The sequence below is a fragment of the Siniperca chuatsi genome, linkage group LG4 (genome assembly GCF_020085105.1).
Source record: "Siniperca chuatsi isolate FFG_IHB_CAS linkage group LG4, ASM2008510v1, whole genome shotgun sequence".
In the NCBI taxonomy this organism is placed as follows: Eukaryota; Metazoa; Chordata; class Actinopteri; order Centrarchiformes; family Sinipercidae; genus Siniperca; species Siniperca chuatsi.
Window position 1 is genome coordinate 787,081 of NC_058045.1, and position 20,663 is coordinate 807,743.

The 20,663-nt window shown below is 41.0% G+C and overlaps 1 protein-coding gene across 1 annotated transcript in view; it reads right to left on the reverse strand.

Moving 5' to 3' along the window:
* ntrk3a (neurotrophic tyrosine kinase, receptor, type 3a) overlaps nucleotides 1–20,663 on the reverse strand; it is a 286,883-nt gene that overhangs the window by 11,606 nt on the left and 254,614 nt on the right. Inside the window, exon 16 of the mRNA XM_044193839.1 lies at nucleotides 13,882–14,125. Coding sequence (XP_044049774.1) covers nucleotides 13,882–14,125 — 244 coding nt within the window. The remainder of the gene's footprint in view (nucleotides 1–13,881; nucleotides 14,126–20,663) is intronic.

Genomic DNA, 20,663 nt, shown 5'->3' on the forward strand with positions numbered 1-20,663 from the left:
AAGCCTGCTCACTGGATCATCAGAATCAATTATTTCTAACAGATTTAATCAAACAGCTCCTGTCTCAAAGGGAAGACTATCTCTTAAAATAAATCAGCATTTGATCTCTGTGCCTCAGTTAGAGTTTGTGAATGTTAACAACTCTACCCTGCAGCTAGAAAGCAAAGAAGTAGGGTTCTAGTCTGTCACCTTATAATTTGAAACATTAGGAGACTGTCTTCACCAGAAAAAAATGACAGCATTGGTCAATACACTCAAAACTGGTGTTTACATTTTCTTGAAAAATACATCTTATGATTAGGGTTCAGGCAACTCCCCCTCTCTCCACACACACACACACACACACACACACACACACACACACACACACACACACACACACACACACACACACACACACAGACACCAAGAAACCAAGGAACATTGACTTTAAACACACTGTGAAGTTTTCAAAATACATGGGAACAACTGCTATATCTATATATATTGGAGATCATCTGCTGCTTCTGATTATAGCACAATATGTATATCACTCACAGTGTTCATCATATCTGCTCTGACTCATTCAGGCCATGTACAGAGTCAGGTCAGGGCAGTGACTGCTGCAGTTATGAATGACTATATAGGTTTTGAATGGTATATATGAAGCACAGTGGTTACAGATTGCATCCAATCTTCGGAATCAGAATCAGAAAAACTTTATTGATCCCCGAGGGGAAACATTCGTTACAGCTGCTCACTGTCACGTCAATGCACACTTGAGAATAGAAGGAATAGAAGTACTAAGCAAATCAAAATATAATACGCTATAATACAGGTAAGATAAATTAAGTACAAAGTGGATATAAGTATAAAAGCTAAAATAAGTACTAAAGTGGATTTAAGGTTGATAAGTATGTACGGTATGATACAATGTAATAAGTAATAAGTAATAGTGCAATAATGAATACTGTCAAGTTAAGTGTAGCAGATTAATCACATTATTAGATGGTGGATATTGCACAGCAGAAATAGAAGTATGAATAAATATCAATAAATATGGAATTTTAAACTGAAAACAGAGTATATTGCACAGGAGTATTAAACAGAGAATATTGCACAATTGTTTCAAGTATTGCAGTGATGTTAATGAGCCAATGTCCAGTTTAGTACACTACTATATTTATATAAAGTTATCTCATTGCACTTTTCCTACAGAGCAGGTCTAGACCGTATTTCATAATCCCACATTTATTTATTTCAGTGGACTTTTATTTCATAATGCCATGTTTATTTATTTATTTCATGGGACTTTGGGTTGTCTAAACATGTTTTAGCTGCGAGAAGTGGACAGGGAACACAAATGAAAAATGTTGCAGGAACTTCCAGGAACAATCTGCATGATTTAGTGGCATTTAGCGGTGAAACATTTGAATACCGCTCGCCTCACCCTCCCCTTCCAAGCGTGTAGGACAAACTACGGTGGCTGTGAAACTCGTGCAAAACGTGAAAGGTCCTATCTAGAGCCAGTGTTTGGTTTGTCCGTTCTTGGCCACTGTAGAAACATGTTGGTGCAACATGGCGGCCTCCGTGGAAGGGGACCCGCTCCCTCTGCAGATATAAAGGGCTTATTCTAAGGCAATGAAACAGACTGTCCTCACCAGAAAAACATCCAACAACAAACCATTATGACCAATGTATGCATTTATTGTAGGATGCAACCTCCAGTGGTCATGATAATTATGACGGGAGCAAACCAGGAAGTCAGGTGATGTAGTATAAAGAGCTAGAAAGTCATGGTTTGGGTTAAAATATGTATGTTACGTTACACAACTAACATAAGTTAAGTAGATTATGTAAGTCACATATCTAACGTAAGTTACGTCAGTCACGTAACTTACATTAGTTTACACTTAGGAAAAGATCATGGTTTGGGTTACAACAAATACTTTACGTAAGTTTAAGCAAGTCGTTTTTTTGCCTTAACCTAACCAAACTGCAACCGTTTCAAAAAGTTTACCATGTGTTTAACATCACGTGACTTATGTCACATGATTTACGTAACTGCATGCTTTGCAGCCCATCCTCACCTTGTAGCCCGTCCTCAACTGCCACCAGTAGGGGTGCTAATTTAAGAAACGTTCCTGTGGGTTGTATTAGAGGGTAAGACGACTGTCACTTATACTTATGTGGGTGCGTAAGGGTTTGGAGGACTTGTTCTAATGAAAACATAACAATTATTATTTTTAGGTGATTGTACACTAATGAAAATATACTTATGAATATTATATTACATTTCTGCCAATAGCTCCTTCTAAATGTTACACACTGGACCTATAACATTTAGCAGATTTGTAAAATATAAACATTTCTTTGTTATGTTGATTTCAAAAAGAGCATCATCTACATTACTCTGTTTCCTACAAAACATATCAGCCAATGCAAATCAATTATAAAAGGAAATCACTGTCAAGAGACTTGCTTTTTGACACAGTCTCATTAGCTAAGAACTGTCATGGTCAAGCTGTATCATGATCAATAAAATGCCAAGTCTGTTCACTAAAAGCTTACCTAACTCCACCAAGCTAACAGCTAACATTAGAACTTACATTATTTTAAACTGTATATAATGAAGAGAAAAGTTATGTTTGTAAAGCGCTGTCCTCTGGTTAGTAGTATAAATCAATAGCACAGGCACCCCATGGAATATCAGTATGAGTTTGTGAATATAAACTAAATAATAATGATCCAATAAAAATCTAATACAGCCTACTACAACATATAGCAGGCCAGTCACTTTCAGTGGACTCTGTCATTGGGTGGATTTTTCCTTTAATCACTCTTGACTGATGGTGAGGAGATGAGAAGACGTACAACCCAGAATGTCTTCTCTATTATAGGACAGCATGTAGATCAGGCAGTGAGTGAAACATTATTCATTTGCTCTCGCCTGCTCTGTGACTTCTGTGACATCACAAAGCAGCTTGACTAATTTAGTCAAATATGTGCTTCCTAATCAAGACCCACATAATGAATGACCTCCAGTGTGTCACTGACAAATCGTCCTCCCTGCACTCCTCCTCTCCCATCCCTTCTCTACCTCTACTGTCTGATTCCCCATCAAGTCTTCTTCCTTCCTCTCTTGGAGTCATGGACTTAGTCATTAGCATGGACTCACAGTGACAATAATGGATTCCAATAGTGACAGGTTTTCTTGGTGAGAAAGCATCAAAACATCCACAGAACTTCTCTTACAGTACAAATTATTTCTTGATGATGATCCATATGCTCACCATGTTCCAAAACCCCATATTCTAACTATACTATAGCTCAATACACAGTTACTGTCTCCGTCCAACAGATGCTCTTCCATAGACCTTTTTCATGGCACACATTTCAACATGTCATAGCAGGAAAGGCACAAGTGTAATTATTAATATCGATGATGGCTGCATCCCATTGAGGTGAGCCAGTTCTTGGGCTTAGGTATTGTGCATGCTGACTCACTGTCATGGCTTACAGTGACACCTAACAGAGTTGCTAGGTGGGAGGCCTGGCTGGCTCTGTAACTGTTTTTCACCATTCTGTATTCCCATTTCAAACAATCTCCTCAGTGTTACTTAATCTGCATAGGTTTATGCTATGACCACCAATTTGAATTATTTTAACTTTGTTTCTGAGAAATCAGGTTTTGTCTGTCAGTTTGGCATGGCAGACCTGTCTACATACTACATTTCTCATGATCCTCAGCTGCCATTGCTATGGACAGTAAGCCAGTCAAAGGTGTGAATCAGAGCTGAAATAAATTCCAAGTCTCAAAGACTTTACCTGCCATGTATTCCTAAAATTACTTTAAGCTACACTAACATCTAGAAGGTTAACATAAAACATTTCTTATTGCTCTTCTGGTGAGAATCTGAAACCATCAGGGATTGCTACAAATAGTTTGGTATTGATACAGGCCAGTCTATTTTTATCAGCAGCAGGGGCCACACCAAAACTACAAATTGCTTAACAAACAAGCACTTAGATGTAAGCTCAATTTTCAGTCAATTTCCTCAACTTTCTTCCAGGTTGTTCAGCCATTAGGCTAGCCAATGAATAAGCCAAAACAATGGACAATGGACAATATGGAGGATGGCATTCTAATATTGTGTGTATTTAGATAGAAGTGAATTAAGCCATATATTGATGGGAAATTGAAACATACTGAGCATACAGATGGACACCAGAGAAGTGAATAATGCTGCAGGAGTAGTTTAATGTTTTGATATTTTTTTTACACAATGGAAAATCCATTATATCCGCTGAAACACTTTGTCATGGTTTGAGGTTGAAATATTCTCCTCAGACTGCACCCCGGCCTGCTAGTAATCAGTCAGCTAACTCCTCATCTACTAACCTCCAGCATGCTAGCCGCCAGCCCCGACTCAAAGAAAAAACTGTCCCCGAAGACTTCAAGTCTCCATGTCATCCAGCTCCCTAGTCTCTTTTCTGCTGGACCTGGCTCTGGAGCTAGACAGTTTACAGCCGGCTTGCCCACCACCTGCCTGTCCTGAGCTGGCTAGCCTGCCACCTGCCTGTTCTGTGCTGGCTAGTCTGCCTGGTCCCCAGTTTGTGGTCCGGCTAACTCCTGCTCTTGGTCCCCAGTCGGCAGCCTGGCAGACACCTGTTCCTGCACAGCAGCCATGTCCTGTCCCTGTTGGGCTGCAACCACCTCCAGTTCCCATTGGGCCACAACCATATCCTGTCCTGTTTGGGCCGCAACCACCTCCAGTTCTGGTTGGGCCGCAACCATGTTCTGTCCCAGTTGGGCCACAACCATGTGCTGCAGCAGTCTCCTGAACCTCCTGAGCTGCAGCAATCACCAGTTCCTGAGCTGCAGCAGACTCCTGTTCCTGAGGATATGCAGCTGAATCCAGATCCTGTGTTGCAGCAATCTGTTGTTCCTGACCTACAGCCATCTCCTGTTCCTCCTGAGCTGCAGCCATCTCCTGTTCCTGCTGAGCTGCAGCAATCGCCAGTTACGAAGCTGCAGCTGAATCCTGTTCCTGCGGAGCTGCAGCAGTTTCCAGTTTCTGAGCTGCAATCTCCTGTCCTGAGCTTCAGCTGTCCCCAGTTCCTGTGCTGCAGCAATCTGCTATTTCAGAGCTGTCTTCTGATCCTGCTGTCTGCAACTAATAACTGGCCCCACCGGCTCCTCTACCAGCTGTCCAGTCACCGGCCTCCAGTCCTGCTGTCCTGTCACCGGCTTCCTGCTCAGAACTCCAGCCACATTGCCGATCTCCAGAGCAGTTCCATCTACGTTGCCGGCCACCAGCTCGACCACCTAAGAAGCCCCACCTTTACCGCTGGCCTCCAGAGGGGTTCCGCCTTCACCGCCAGCCTCCTGATGGGCCTCCAGAGGGGTTTCGCCTTCATCGCCGACCTTCTGAGTTGCTCCGCACGTCTGGTCATCCTGGACCTGGTGGACCTGATCCCCCCCTCGGCCCAGCCTCCTGGTTGCTCTCCAGACCTGTGCTCTGCCCATCTGTCCGGTCTTTGGGCTGCCCACCCGGGGTCTACTGCTCCCCTCCTGTCCTGCCCTCGGGTCGTCTGCCTAAGGTCGAAGCACCGCTTCTGTCCAGTCCTTGGGCTGTCCACCTGGGGTCTTCTGCTCTGCACCTATCCCACCCTCGGGCCGTCCACCTGAGGTCTTCTGCTTCGCACCTGTTCCGAAACCAGTCAAGCACTGTGCCAGAGAGTCTCAACCATTATTCAAGTCGATTGATTAAAATGCCATGATCAATTGTATCAAATGCAGGGCTGTAATCTAACAAGAGTCAGTTGAAATTCTTAGGTCATTTACTACCTTTTAAGAAAGCGGTTTCAGTGCTATGGTTGGATCGTAAGCTGGACTGGAATGTATCTAAAGTATTATTGGTATTCAGATGACCTTGTAACTGCTCAAATACAATCTTCTCAAGAAGTTTACTTGTAAAAGGAAGATTTGAGATAGGCCCGTTGTTAGCACAGTTGCTAATATTCTCCTCCCCTCGTGTCTTGTAGTTTTACTTCCTGTCTTTGTTTGTTTTTCCTCCAGTTTTGATTGTTTGCCCTGCCCAAATTAGTTTCACCTGTGTCTAGTTATCCTGCCCTCACCTGTGTATTTAGTCTATATGTCTTTCATTCTGGCCTTTGTTTCCTGTGTTTGTTCTGTGTATGATTGAAATGTGTTTTTCCCCTGGACCTCACCTGCTTTTCTGGATATTGGACTTATTGCTTGTTTCTTTGGAACTGGGATTGTCTGCCTGCTCCTTAGATTAGTTGCCTGTGTTTTTGACTGCCTTTCCTGGTTTTTCGCTCTGCCTGCCTGACAATCCATGTAAGCCCTTGTATTTTCATTAAATCACTGAACTGCATTTCTCTGCCTCCATTGTCTGCATTTTGGGTCCTACTCCTGTTTTCCTGGTTCCCTGGCTTGACATACACGCAACACACTGATCAAGCCCACCGAAATAAGCTTGAAATTCTAATGTAGATCCCGACTTTTCCAAAGATACCAAATATGTCAAGCTGAATATTGTAAATGTGTATAAACTGATGCACAAGACATATCCAAGAATATTTCCATTTGATGGGATGGTGCAGCCATGAACTGTCCTGGGTTTGAATATTTCACTCAGTGTAAACATCATATACTTTAGCTTCAATAAAGAGCTGGAACAAGCTAATACAGATTACATGACACAGTCAGATAGAGGGGAAATAAGATAATTTTAACAACCTTAAAGCTACCTAAGGGAAATTCAGATTTCCCTTGCACTTGCCAAAACAGGTGCCCTATTCTTGCATCATATATGGGTTTTGGACTTTATAGTAAACAGTTCATCATACTGAGGTATGTTAATGACGAGCGGCTGCTGGTTGGATCAGTGAGCTTCAGCTAATTTCCATTTCCATAGTGATAATATGCAACCTGAAGACTTACTGCATGTAAATTTTAATGTGTCTCTGACCACATTATTTTGGATAATTATATCTTTAACCTGTGATGAGTGCATTTAGTTTTGATTTGTTTTTGGCTTAACATAGTTCCAGTCTGATCAGTCAGGAAGCATATTAGTATAATTACAGATGGAAAAGTGAGTTAGTAAATTAGCTTTCTGTAGCCTAAAGGAAACATTCACAGAGAATATTAGCTGCTAGTGAGTTGCTTTCAATGTCAGAACTCTACCTGTCTTCCTAGAAGATGATTCTGAGACATAACTCTTTTGTAGATTTCAAAAGCTCTGCATGTTTCACAATTATTCTCAAGCTTTATGTTTGAAGCCCAGGGTTGCCGTTTGCCTTGGGCTAAGAGTTGGCCTGAGGCTAATCTAGACCACTTTCCACAGTGCAGTAGTTAGCTCACAGATGTGGAACAGTGTTAATGGAGTACAGATTTTCAGCAAGACCAGCTCAGCAGATGCTTGGTGAATGTATCAACCACAATCCCTATTTCTGCTATAAAATAGTTAGAAAACTGTTAAAGTCCTTATGTTTCAAGTCAACTTTATACTCCCAACTTGTCTGCTGCAAGACCATGCTCAGTCCTCTGTGTTGTGAGGATATGATAGATCACCTTTTTCATTAAAAAGAGAGAGAACATAAATACCGGTTTAGTAGTCATGGGGAGCACGACAAGCCATTGAAATCAGTCGTATTATGTTACTGAGGCTCTGGAGGAGCTCTGTCAAGTCAGAAAAATAACTCTGATGATGTCATGGTGATACCATTGGGGTTATCTCAGCTTGGGTATGGAAACTACACATTTTTAACAGAAAGCCTGCGTTACTGGTCCAAATGAACACAGGGGTTCTAGCTCTAGCCATTTTATCAAGGATGCTTCGGGAGCTGACTTGTCTGATCCTGTGGTAGACGAGTATCCCAGCATGCATTTCACAGCATCCAACAGAACTGTTTTAACCACACCCTCAACATTGTTCTGGTATATGGCATTGAAATTGACCATTTAATAGTCTTTCCACAGAATCCTTCATTATCGGACCTTTATTTAATAACTTTTGAACTGCTATTACTGGACTACACATCATTAGGAAAAAACTCCTACTCTAGATGTCTATCTGATAGTGTTGTAGCTAAATTTAAGGAACGATCCCATCTGCATTTAATTCAATGCTATGTCTCAATATAACAGAGGACTCCTATGCTAATTTCTGCCCCTCCCAAATTGACCATCTTGTTGATAGTGCTGCATGCTCACTGCGAACAACACGAGATAATAAAACAAAGAAGGTTAGCTCCATGGTATAATCCCCAAACCCACAAATTAAAGCAAACATCGCGAAAACTTGAAAGGAAATGGCGTTCCAACAACCTGGAAGAATCTCGTTTAGTCTGGCAAGATTGTCTTAAAACATATAGGAAGGCCCTCCGTAATGCCAGAGCAGCCTACTACTCATCATTAATAGAGCAAAATAAAAACAACCCCAGGTTTCTTTTCAGCACTGTAGCCAGGCTGTCAGAGAATCACAGCTCTTTTGAGTCATGTATTCCTATATCCCTCAGTAGTAATGACTTCATGAGTTTCTTTAATAATAAAATTTTAACTATCAGAGAAAAAATTCATCACATCCGACCCTCAACCGGCACCAATTTATCTTCAAACACAGGAACTTTAGAAACAACTGTAAAACCTGATATATTTTGACTGCTTTGCTCCTATTATCCTTCTTCAACTAACTTTGACGATTAATTAATCTAAGCCATCAACCTGTCTCTTAGACCCCATTCCAACTAGGCTGCTTAAAGACGTTTTACCCTTAGTTAGCACTTTACTGGATATGATCAATCTGTCTTTATTAACAGGCTATGTACCACAATGCTTTAAAGTAGCTGTAATTAAACCACTTCTTAAAATGCCCAGTCTTGATCCAGGGGTTTTAGCCAACTATAGACCTACATCTAACCTTTCCTTTCTTTCTAAGATCCTTGAGAAAGCAGTCGCCAATCAGTTGTGTGACTTTCTACGTAACAATAATAATTTTCTCTGACAAAACTGAAGTTATTGTACTTGGCCCCAAACACCTCCAAGACACATTATCTAAAGACATAGTTGCTCTAGATGGCATTGCCCTGGCCTCTAGCACCACCATTAGGAACCTCGGAGTTATCTTTGATCAGGACTTATCCTTTAACTCCCACATGAAACAAATTTCAAGGACTGCCTTCTTTCACCTACATAACATTGCAAAAATCAGGTGCATCCTGATTCCTATTTAAGACTGTGGATCAGTTAGTTAATCCTGCCTCTCCTTGTGCCCCTGCTGAGTGTGATGCTGATTGTGAAGTTTTTTTTTGCACTTTGTTGGAAAGGTGGAGTTAATAAGATCTGATATCACCCCCAACCCTGCCTTTTTAGATGTGGATCACCCGCTCAGGGATTCTTTGAGCAATTTTTCTGCTGTTACTCTGCCTGAACTCGCAGACATCATGTCTCTTATGAGAGTATCCTCCAGCCCTCTCGACAAAATCTCAACTAGGTTTTTATTGGAAGTTATGGATTGTATTGCGCCCCTTTTACAAATTATTTTTAACAGCTCGCTGTCTACTGGCTGCGTCCCTGATTTCTTTAAAACAGCTTGTGTCCAGCCAGTCCTAAAAAAATCTGGGCTTGATCCCACCCTCCTGGATAACTACTGCCCAATCTCCAAATTACCTTATATTTCGAAAATTCTCGAAAAACTTGTATCTAAGCAGCTTCTTGCCGCTGTGGAAAACAATAATACCTTTGAAAAGTTCCAATCTGGCTTTCGTCAACACCACAGCACTGAGACAGCCCTTCTCAAAGTCACCAATGACCTTTTAATGAATGCAGACGCAGGCATGTGTTCAATCCTTGTGCTGTTGGACTTAAGCGCTGACTTTGATACAATTGATCATGGCATTCTTTTAGATGGACTGAGACACTGGGTGGGCATATGTTGTCTTAATCAAAAAACTTTGACATGACTGCAGACTGTACAAAACTCAGCTGCTAGGCTGTTAATCAGGACCAAGAAGTACGACCACATAACACCTGTTTTAGCCTCTTTACATTGGCTCCCTGTTGGTTTTAGGATTGATTTTAAGATCTTGTTGATTACTTTTAAGGCTCTTCATGGCCAAGCCCCAGATTATATTTTAGACCTTGTAATCCCTTATGAACCTCAGAACCTCTCTCTCAAAACCTCTCTCTCTCGCTCTCTAAACCTCTCTCTCTCTCTCTCTCTCTCTCTCTCTCTCTCGCTCAGAACCTCTCTCTCTCAAAACCTCTCTCTCTCGCTCTCTAAACCTCTCTCTCTCTCTCTCTCTCTCTCTCTCTCAAAAGCTAACAAGGCAGCGGCCACCCACCATTGAGTCTGGTTCTGTCCAAGGTTTCTGCCTCTTAAAGGAAGTTTTTTTCCTGCCACTGTCGCCAAATGCTTGCTCATGGTGGGATTAGTTGGGTCTCTGTAATTAATGTTATAAAGAGTATGGTCTAGACCTGCTCTATAGGAAAAGTACAATGAGATAACTTCTGTTATGAATTGGCGCTATATAAATAAAACTTATTGTTTTATTGGATTAATCCGCTGAAAATAGTACCCAACAAACGCACTATTTCCTCCTTTTTGTTTGATTAAAAACTACAGCGAGCAGCTGTTTGAGGATATAACTGAGGCTTTTCTTAAAATGAAACTATATATTTGTGAGGTGTTTTTTAAAGGTTTAAGTCTTCAGCGGGAACCAGTGGGCTGAGAGCTGAGAGCCCATTGGTAGTATTGAGAGGCGGACTAACACATTGTTGGTTTTGGTCTTTCCATGGGATTTGTTCACAATAGCAAAATTATAGAATAACACTAGACTTTTTACTTTAACAGAGTTGTGGTTGTTGCTGTTTTCTTTTCTATAACCCACAGATCACATTGTTGTTCCCCCGGCATGCAGCACTCAGGTTCATATTGTAGTCATATTCGTGTGTTTTGGATATGCACATAATACTCTATCATTGTTAATCTATGACAGTGAGGTGATGATATGTAAAGAAAATATTTCATCTGCCTAGTCTGGCTGGATGCCTTCTGTGTGTTTGTGTGTCTTTGTCATTCTTCCCCTGCCAACTTCACTTTTTGTACATTTTAGCTTTCAGACTCTGGGCCGATACTGACATAAGCCTAGTAAATATACAACAAATTCAATCTAAACAACTCAACATTATGCTGCATTATGGTGGGGGTGAGTGCACATGAGCAATATAAACAAGGGAGAAATAATGTCTGTAAAACTGAACCACTGAACCAGTTCACTGCTGATGAGGGTTAAAATAATAAAAAAAAATCAGTCAGCCATTTCTGTTGCTGTACCAGCAGTCCTGCTGAGATGTTGGAGCAGCCATTAAAAAGAAAACAGTCCACAGAAGCTACTTAGGAGGATGGGACTCATTGGAGTCATTGACATTTACTGCCAAATACAAATTATTTCCCACCATGCCAATTACAGTGCTGAGAGTGTCTCCTGAAAATCCCTCTGAGCCGCTGTTACCATCAACCACAGACAAACCTCTTCTACATAGGCAGGAAATTTACAACTGAGCTTCTTCATCTTCTCTATTTGGGACCCAAATGAGAAATTCAACATCTCGTCCGAGATCCAGGGCTCATTAAAATATTACAAATCCTTAAAAAAACAGGTGCAGGCCAATTAATTTACAGAAACTATACAGTGAATGTGACTGTCAAGTTCAGCCAAGGTAGCAGTCTCCTCTCCTGCAGCTATTGTACGCTAGTAGAATGCAGTAAGTTATTCATCCTCTGTTTGTCCACTGCTGACATTTTGAGAAAAAATCTTAGGCGGTCTGCATGGGTGATGACGTGTAATTATCATCACATAAATATCAGTCATCGTAAACATTATTTTGGTCATGAACCAATAGACACACTTTCCAAATATTTTTAAAATCCCAGGATGTACTGTTAAGAAAAATAAAATGAAGCATCCATTTGTCTCTTTGTCTTGTTACAGACTAATCTGAGCTGAAGGTAGAAGTAAACAAACCAAAACCTGTAGTGGCATCTCACTTGTAAATGCCGTAATGAATGTAAAGGATTTGACCTTTTAAGCACTTCTGACCATCTTTTGATAAATAATACAGTATGTCTAGGAGATCCTGTAGAATCTGTAGAAGTTATATAGCTGTCTAAATGCCATTTCAATAAAGGTTACAATTTAGAAACGTAAACTTTTTGATAAAATTTAGTGCAGCTGGGGTCTCTTCAACTGCACACCACCATAACACTGTTATCAAAAAATTTCAACAATGCTCTTTTTAATTCACCTTTAAAGACGAGCAAGCGGCTTTGCTGGGCCAATGATACCATAAAGTTGTTGTCATTGGGACAGCTGCCTGCAGTGGGCTGCTGTCACCCTGCCAACCTCTTGCGAGCTGTTACTCTATGCTTGTTTCATGGCCAAAGTTCCACTTTTACAATTTCATGTTTCAGATTTTTATTAAATGATGTATCTCCTCTATATGATTACAATTGTTTTTTGATTTATCATCAGAACCTGTTAACCTGCTCAAAACATACTCTATTATGTGCTTTGTCTCGTAGTGGTGCTTCACATTGCCGTTTTTAATAATCTCCACGATCTCGGAACATACAGTATGAGACATAGTGGGTTGGAACTAACTGAATGAACATGCAAGAGTCTGTCCATTCTTGATCAAAAACTCTGTTTTCCCTGTCTACTTTTCTCTTTTTTAGAGCATGCCAAGTGAAATTATTTCTCTGATTTATTATTTCTTATCCCACTCATACTATGGACACTGTAATCAATAATTTACTCATTTAGCAAATTTTGCTTTTCTGTTTTAAACATCAAAGGAATATAGTTAATGAACCTCAGAATTTCTGTCGTTTGTGTTTCTAGGCAACATCTAACTTAACGGGAAGGGGTTCACAAGGCTGCTCAGAGAGTTTTAAAATCCTGCCAAGTTTTCAAACCAGGAAAGAAAGAGCAATTCACTGATTGCTGTCAATCTCAGGAACAGAGAACAGAGTAGCATTCTGCTACATGTTATTAAAACTGTCTGTCCAATGGAGATAACGTGAATTACGTAAAACTCTCTCTCTCCCCCTTCATCTGTCACAGTCTCTTTCTCATTCTCTCACTTTATCCTTAACTGTAACTTCTCCACATGTCTTTATTTTTGTCCCTGTTACCAGCCTCACCACAGCTAACATTATTTTTAAAGTCTTTGGCTTTTTTCGACAGATTTGGATGTCCAGATTCACGCAAATATCAAATACATTTGTGATTAAATTTGCTTGGTTCTCACTGAGAAGCTATTTCTCCTTTTCTTTGGTTGTTGGTGGTGGTTACACAAATAACCCTATCACCAAGCTCTTGCGCTTAGCCTCACTGTTGCTGTCTTTACATTTACATAGAGCTGCAAACAAACATGAATGTCATAGTGTCCAGTTATACTGTCTGGTTACTAAAAGTTAATTCACAACTTCCAGCCAGAATCAGAATCCAGAATTATCAGTGGCCATACTATAAAGTAGATTGTATTCAGTCATATTAAGTTGACAAATGATCCAAAATGAAAGGGTTAATCTTCTGGGAGCATGGATGTGTTTAGTTAATTTGACTGCCCGAGGTTGGCACTAAACGAAAGGTCTGGCGATCACCAAGTAATTATGGATCCTCCGGACTAAAGTGAGATATGGATACACATACCAATCAGCAGTAACACCAAATGCCATTAAATCTAGATATTGTGTATATGAGACATGCATACTGTACACTGCAAATTCATTTTTAATTTTAGGTAAAGAAATGGAAAAAAAAAGAACAAAAGGTGTATAGTGCATGAAACAAAAGTGATGTTCTTACCCTGTAATAATCTGTGCTGTAAATGTCTCTGGACATGCCAAAGTCTCCTATTTTCACCAGGAGGCCATTCCCCACCAGGCAGTTCCTGGTTGCCAGATCACGGTGCACAAAGTGTTGAGACGCCAAGTAGATCATCCCAGCTGCAATCTGACTGGCTATGTGAAGCATCTGGGACAGACCCAGCTCCCCATTGGTCTGCAGAGGCTGTCCATCCACCAGGATCATGGCATCTGGCCCATGGGCTCTGTGGAGGAAGTTACAGAGTCATAGAAGCTCAGGAAATGTAGTGTCAAGATTTTTCCCCAGATGCCAGGAGAACAAATACCAGTTTACCATAATTAATCATATCATTGAACACAGTATGAGTTCTACCTACCTTGGTTTAACCATAACAGCATCAGGGTGTTTCAACATAGCTGTGAATGTACTAAAAGAAAAAGCTCGAAGAGCTCTAAATGCAATTAAGAGTGTTTTTATAATTTTCAAATTCCAATTAAAATTTTATGGCTTAAAACATTTGATAATAATAATAATAATAATAATAATAATAAAACACTTTATTTATAGAGCACTTATCAAAACAAAGTACAAAGTGCTTCACAATAAGAGAATTATAATACCACAGTGAATGACAAAATATAAAGAAATAAAATTCATAAAATACACAAAAGCAAAAAAACAAACAGTAAAATAAACAACCAGTTCAGGTAATGTGTTTTGAGACGAGACTTAAATGAAAACACTGACTCAGACAACCTAATTTCTTCGGGCAGGTTGTTCCAGAGCCTCGGGGCCCTGATAGCAAAAGCTCTGTCTCCCTTAGTTTTCATCTTGGACTCAGAAACAGACAGGAGACCACTGCCCGAAGATCTCAAACTACGTGACGGTTCATAAGGGATTACAAGGTCTAAAATATAATCTGGGGCCAGGCCATGAAGAGCCTTAAAAGTAAAATCAATCTTAAAACCAAGAGGGAGCCAATGTAAAGAGGCTAAAACAGGTGTTATGTGGTCGTACTTCTTGGTCCTGGTTAACAGCCTAGCAGCTGAGTTCTGTACTGTCTTTTCAAAGTTTTTTGTTTAAGACAAGTGAACAGGCTGTTACAATAATCAAGGCATGAGGAGATAAAAGCATGTACAACAGTTTCTGCATCATTAAGATTTAAAATAGATCGTATTTTTGTAATATTTCTGAGGTGATAAAAACATGATTGGAGAAGCTTAGTGATATGTTGCTCAAAACATAAATTGCTATCAAACAGGACACCAAGATTTCTTGCAACAGGCTTGATATGTTGTGACAGGTTACCAGTAGATGGCAGTATTTGTTTAGTGATGTGTTGGGGCCCAATAACAAGGATTTCAGTTTTATTTGAGTTGAGCTGAAGAACATTTATCGACATCCAATTTTTTATGTCAGACAGGCAGTCCTGCAGAGAACTCAGCGTACTAAGGTCAGTGGGCTTGACAGGGAGGTACAACTGTGTGTTATCTGCATAACAATTACAAGAAATACCATGTCTGCGGATGACATCACCCAAGGGAAGCATGTATAAGGAGAACAATATTGGTCCCAGAATTGAACCTTGAGGCACACCGTACTTGATATGGGAGAAGGATGACATGAAGTTATTAATGCTGACACAGAATTTCCTATTGGACAGATAAGATGAGAACCAGTCTAGTGCAGTGCCAGATATGCCCACCCAGTGTCTTAGTCTATCTAAAAGAATGCCATGATCAATTGTATCAAAGGCAGCGCTTAAGTCCAACAGCACAAGGATTGAACACATGCCTGCGTCTGCATTCATTAAAAGGTCATTGGTGACTTTGAGAAGGGCTGTCTCAGTGCTGTGGTGTTGACGAAATCCAGATTGGAACTTTTCAAAGGTATTATTGTTTTCCACAGCGGCAAGAAGCTGCTTAGATACAAGTTTTTCGAGAATCTTCGAAATTAAAGGTAATTTGAAGATTGGGCGATAGTTATCCAGGAGGGTGGGATCAAGCCCAGATTTTTTTAGGACTGGCTGGACACAAGCTGTTTTAAAGAAATCAGGGACGCAGCCAGTAGACAGCGAGCTGTTAAAAATCATTTGTAAAAGTGGCGCAATACAATCCATAACATGTCTGCGAGTTCAGGCAGAGTAACATCAGAAAAATTGCTTAAAGAATCCCTGAGCGGGTGATCCACATCTAAAAAGGCAGGATTGGGGGTGATATCAGATCTTATTAAGTCCACCTTTCCAGCAAAGTGCAAAAGAAACTTTTCACAATCAGCATCACACTCAGCAGGGGCACAAGGAGAGGCACGGTTAACTAACTGATAGTGATAGTGTCATCCAGCCCATTGCACTGTCTGGTAGTGAATTATGGGGTCCACTCAGTCATCATAGCTATACCTGTTGGGACAAACATCCAGTCTCTAAATGCAGAATTCTGCAGACACATTTTACACATACACAGAAAATCACCAACAAATACATGTAGAGCAGAATTAGATAGACACACACAGATAATTAACATTCAAAAGAGAGCACTCAAATTTTTTAATCACCTTAAATTCAGCCCCCTAGACACCCTTCATCCCAAAGTCCTCCAAACCCAAGAGCTGAGCCCAGAAGAGTCCCCTATGTCAGCTGGTGCTAACACTAACTGCCCCACTCTCTGGCCAGTCTCACAACAGCACTGCTTTCCGAACATCAGTCAGAGGAAACCAAATTATAACGCAATGTAAAGACACCTATCTGGAACATTGGAAAGAAGAAGCTAAAAGCCAAAGTAGACCTGAAAGATATCTGGGCCTAAAAAGAGATGATGAACTGGCAGAATATCTCTCTGCTGTTAGAGACAGAAAGCAGAGGCAGATCCTGACCAAGTACAGGCTCAGTGACCACAAACTGGCATCGAAACAGAAAGACACAAACAATCCTGGCAGCCAAAAGAAAACAGAACATGTGGGCACTGTAGGACAGGTGAGGCTGAGACAGAGATGCCCTTCCTCCTACAATGTACAACATTCAATGAAATAAGGAACGTTTACTTTAACAAGGTCAGCTCTATAATCTCAGATTTCAAAGAGCTAAATGAGTTTAACATTAAAAATACTCTGAGGAGAAGGAGGCAGGGCCGATCCTGCTGCCCAATATGTATCAACACACACACACACACACACACACACACACACACACACACACACACACACACACACACACACATTGTGTTGGAGGGCAATGGGATACATCATCAGTGTGTCCTTGGTGACAAGACAGCCAGACTACCTTACTCGTATTCAGCATGTTGAAGTGCTTCAGGTTCTTGATATATCAACTGCTGGTATGCTTCTCGATTTAAATCCCCCATGACAAACTGTCCTACTGGTCCAGTGGATCTGCATACATTCACAAAATGTCCACTATATGACGATTTATCAAAAAGTGACCTCCTCAGCACAATTCAGTGTCAGTGCCACTTTTGACTGACTCAGAGTTGTGACTCAGCACAGTGGTGACCATTATGTTCAAATAGAGTGTCAGCGATAGGATCGAGAGAGAGAGAGAAAGAGAGGAGGAAGGACAGAGTGTGAGTTGAGCTATGATGACCTGTGTTTAAATACAAAGTGAACCCAGTAGTCAACCTGTGTGTGTGTGTGTGCATGGTGCTTTCGAGGGCTATGGGTGCCGGCTATGTACTGTATGTCCTGGAAGAATTGATGCCAGCACATTAATGGAAACACAATTACTGAGCTGAAATTAGCATCCAAGGCACAGAGAGACTCACTGAAACACTGTCCCATAAAAGCATGCGCACACACCCACTCAGAGTCATACATAAGCACTGGCAGACTTCACTTCCTGGCGGCGGACTAAGTACCAATGTTCTATTCTGCAGGGCAAAGCATCCTGGGAGCAAATAACATCAAATCACAGCAGACATAATGCAGCTCATTAGCTTACCAACCGCAATTTACAATTTAGGCATTTAGCATGTGCTCTCATCCAGAGCAGCTCGCAGTGAGTGAGCAGCTAGGGCTGACTCAGCTTGGGGAACTTCTTGTCATGAGATCAGTGAGGTAAGGACCTCGGGGGGAAAAAGTATCATGTAATAGCTCATCATCAGTCATGCTTTCAATAACTATTTACTACTGATGTTTCAATATTGCAGCATTTCATGATACATGCCCAGCTGTTCACTCATCAACCAAAACTGTTTGGGTTGAAATTAAAAAAGTAAACTCTCTTTATTTACAGGCTTTGCAAAAGTCATACAGTATATTTATTTTCAGGACTGGATAGGCCACTCAAAAATGCCATCCATTTGGAATTGTTGATTGTCTGTTTTCAACACACCACAAATATCTGTATATGAATGGATCAACCCTCAGAAATTACCTTACTAGATGATTTTCCAAATACATTTTGGGGAATTATGTTCACTGGCAATGTTGTTGGCATTGAGGAGGGGAATGAGTGGAAGCGGACCAGGAGCTGGAGGAGCAGTGCCGGGCACAAGGCTGGGAGGCTCACTGTAAGCCCATAGAAGTAGGGTGCCGAGTCTACAGCCAACTTGGCATCTCTGGGGCTGCAAAGACAAAAGCCATAAAGTCCACCACAGAGGCTGCTGAGAGGGCCTCGAGATGGGCCAATGCTGCTGGGACACAAGTCAGGGTCTGATCAACCCTGACTGGGTCACTTGAGTGAGGGTGAAGGTAACACCCAATGATCTCAGGTAACATCACTGATGATGTGTCCCAGCGCATTCCTAGGATGTATCCTTGAATCAGAAATTCACATAGAAATATGGCAATATAACTACATTAGAAAGTCTAATTATAATCCCAATTAAAAGACATAAAATGGCCATCTAATAATCAATACATTCATGCGATACTGGTATTTTACTGTTTTTTCTGCACAAGGTTGTTTGTCAGGTCAGACTGTGGACAGCTCCTGGTGGTGAAATTAAGTCCAATAAGCTGAGCAGATGAATAACAGATGGCAAATAAAAACAATCAAATCAGTTAGACAAATACTGTATTTCTTTCATTCAAACACAAATTGAATTCCTCAGCCTTATTTAATCAAAAGACATTTGTGTCTCACAAACACAACTGATGATTACAGAATTCTCTAGCAGCAGCTTTGTTTCAAAGAAGACACAGCACTTCTCCTCTTGGGTTATCACATATTTTAGGTCCAAGTGCAGATGTTGTTGTAAAGGTGGGGGACCATAGATAAAGCAGTGGGATTGCAAAAGGCTCTTCCTCAAGGGACAATAAACATTTACAATAAACATGGTGTGGAAATCCAGCACGTTATTTTGGTGGTTGAGGTAATGGCCAAAATGGACAGATATTTTCTCAAACATTAAATGTAAATTATTATGGTAATCTGCTCATCAGATTTTAGGTTACAGATGGGTGAGAAATTAAATCTAAATAAATGTGTGTAGGAACAAACTGAAGGCAGATGCTTCCACACAGGTCACAGAGCTTGCTGAATGGTTTGATGAGTATGAAAAGTATGTGAATCATATGCGATGGCCTTCACAGTTACCAGATCTCAAGATTTTGGACCGCCATGTTTGACAGCGCTCTCCACCACCATCATCAAAACACCAAATGAGGGAATATCTTTAGGAACAATGCTGTTCATCCCTCCAGAAGAGGCCCTCACAATTGGAGAATGTACTGTTTAACCATGAGAACTGAAGCTGTTCTGGAGGCTCGTGGTGGAATAACACCTTACTAACATACTGCACACACCACACTGCTTGCTTTTTAATTTGTCACCCATCTGTATGTACAAGAGGACATTCTGGCCTGATGGTAGTGTTGCTGTTGGAAAGGTCAAGGGGTCACCACTTGGGTTCCAATAGTTGGTTCTAGTTTGGATCCAGTCCTGGTTGGGAAAATACCTGGATTCACATCTGAACACATCTCCTATCAAACCTTTATTCTCTCCTTATTTGCTTTATTAGTAAAGAGCAATGTACAAAACACGTAGATAGCGGGCGTCTCATTTTTAGTCAGCTCTGACTGTCATGTTTGCCGATTGAATGGAAAACATCAACAGCGGCAGATTATATCAGCGTAGCTCATTAATGTTAAATCGAATGAACTACAATGAAAATTTGGGCTGTTGTCTGCAAGCATGTGTCTGTACCCTGCCAGGGACTGTTTGTGAGGGAGTGTGACTGTGGCAGCTCTTCTCTAGAAAAATGATCTAGCTGATCATTTTAAGTCAGTTTCAGGAGTATCTCCCAGTTAAGGCTTGTCACTTTCAGGCATATCACATCAACATGTGTTTAGCTGTGCGGTCCACAACTTTACTGTTTTGGTTCACTCTCACCGCTCTCATAGCATTGTTTTTGGCTGCAGCAGGAAGCTGTTTTCAGAGAAAATGCTCTGATGAAGCCTCTGAACACGAGCTGCTTCAGACGCAGTCAGAGAGCAGCTGCTGAACATAGTGGAGCATCTAGCAGCTAAAGAGCCAGATGTTTCCCTCAGCAGCTACTGGAGACCAAACAGAGCTGACAAAGAGAAGACCGGACTAACGTCCATCAGGATACACAAACACACCTCCAACTGCATGATATGTTGCTCTGTGTCTGCGAGATGTGTAAATGAGCTACTGTTTGCTAACAAGTTCACCATATCAACTTAAAAGCTGGTGATATGTCAATGTTGTGTTCACTACTTGTTTCCGCTGCCCCCAAGTAGCAAAAAAAAAAAACAGTTATTGCAGGTTTAAGACCTAAACTAAAAAGAACATTTCCTCCATTCAC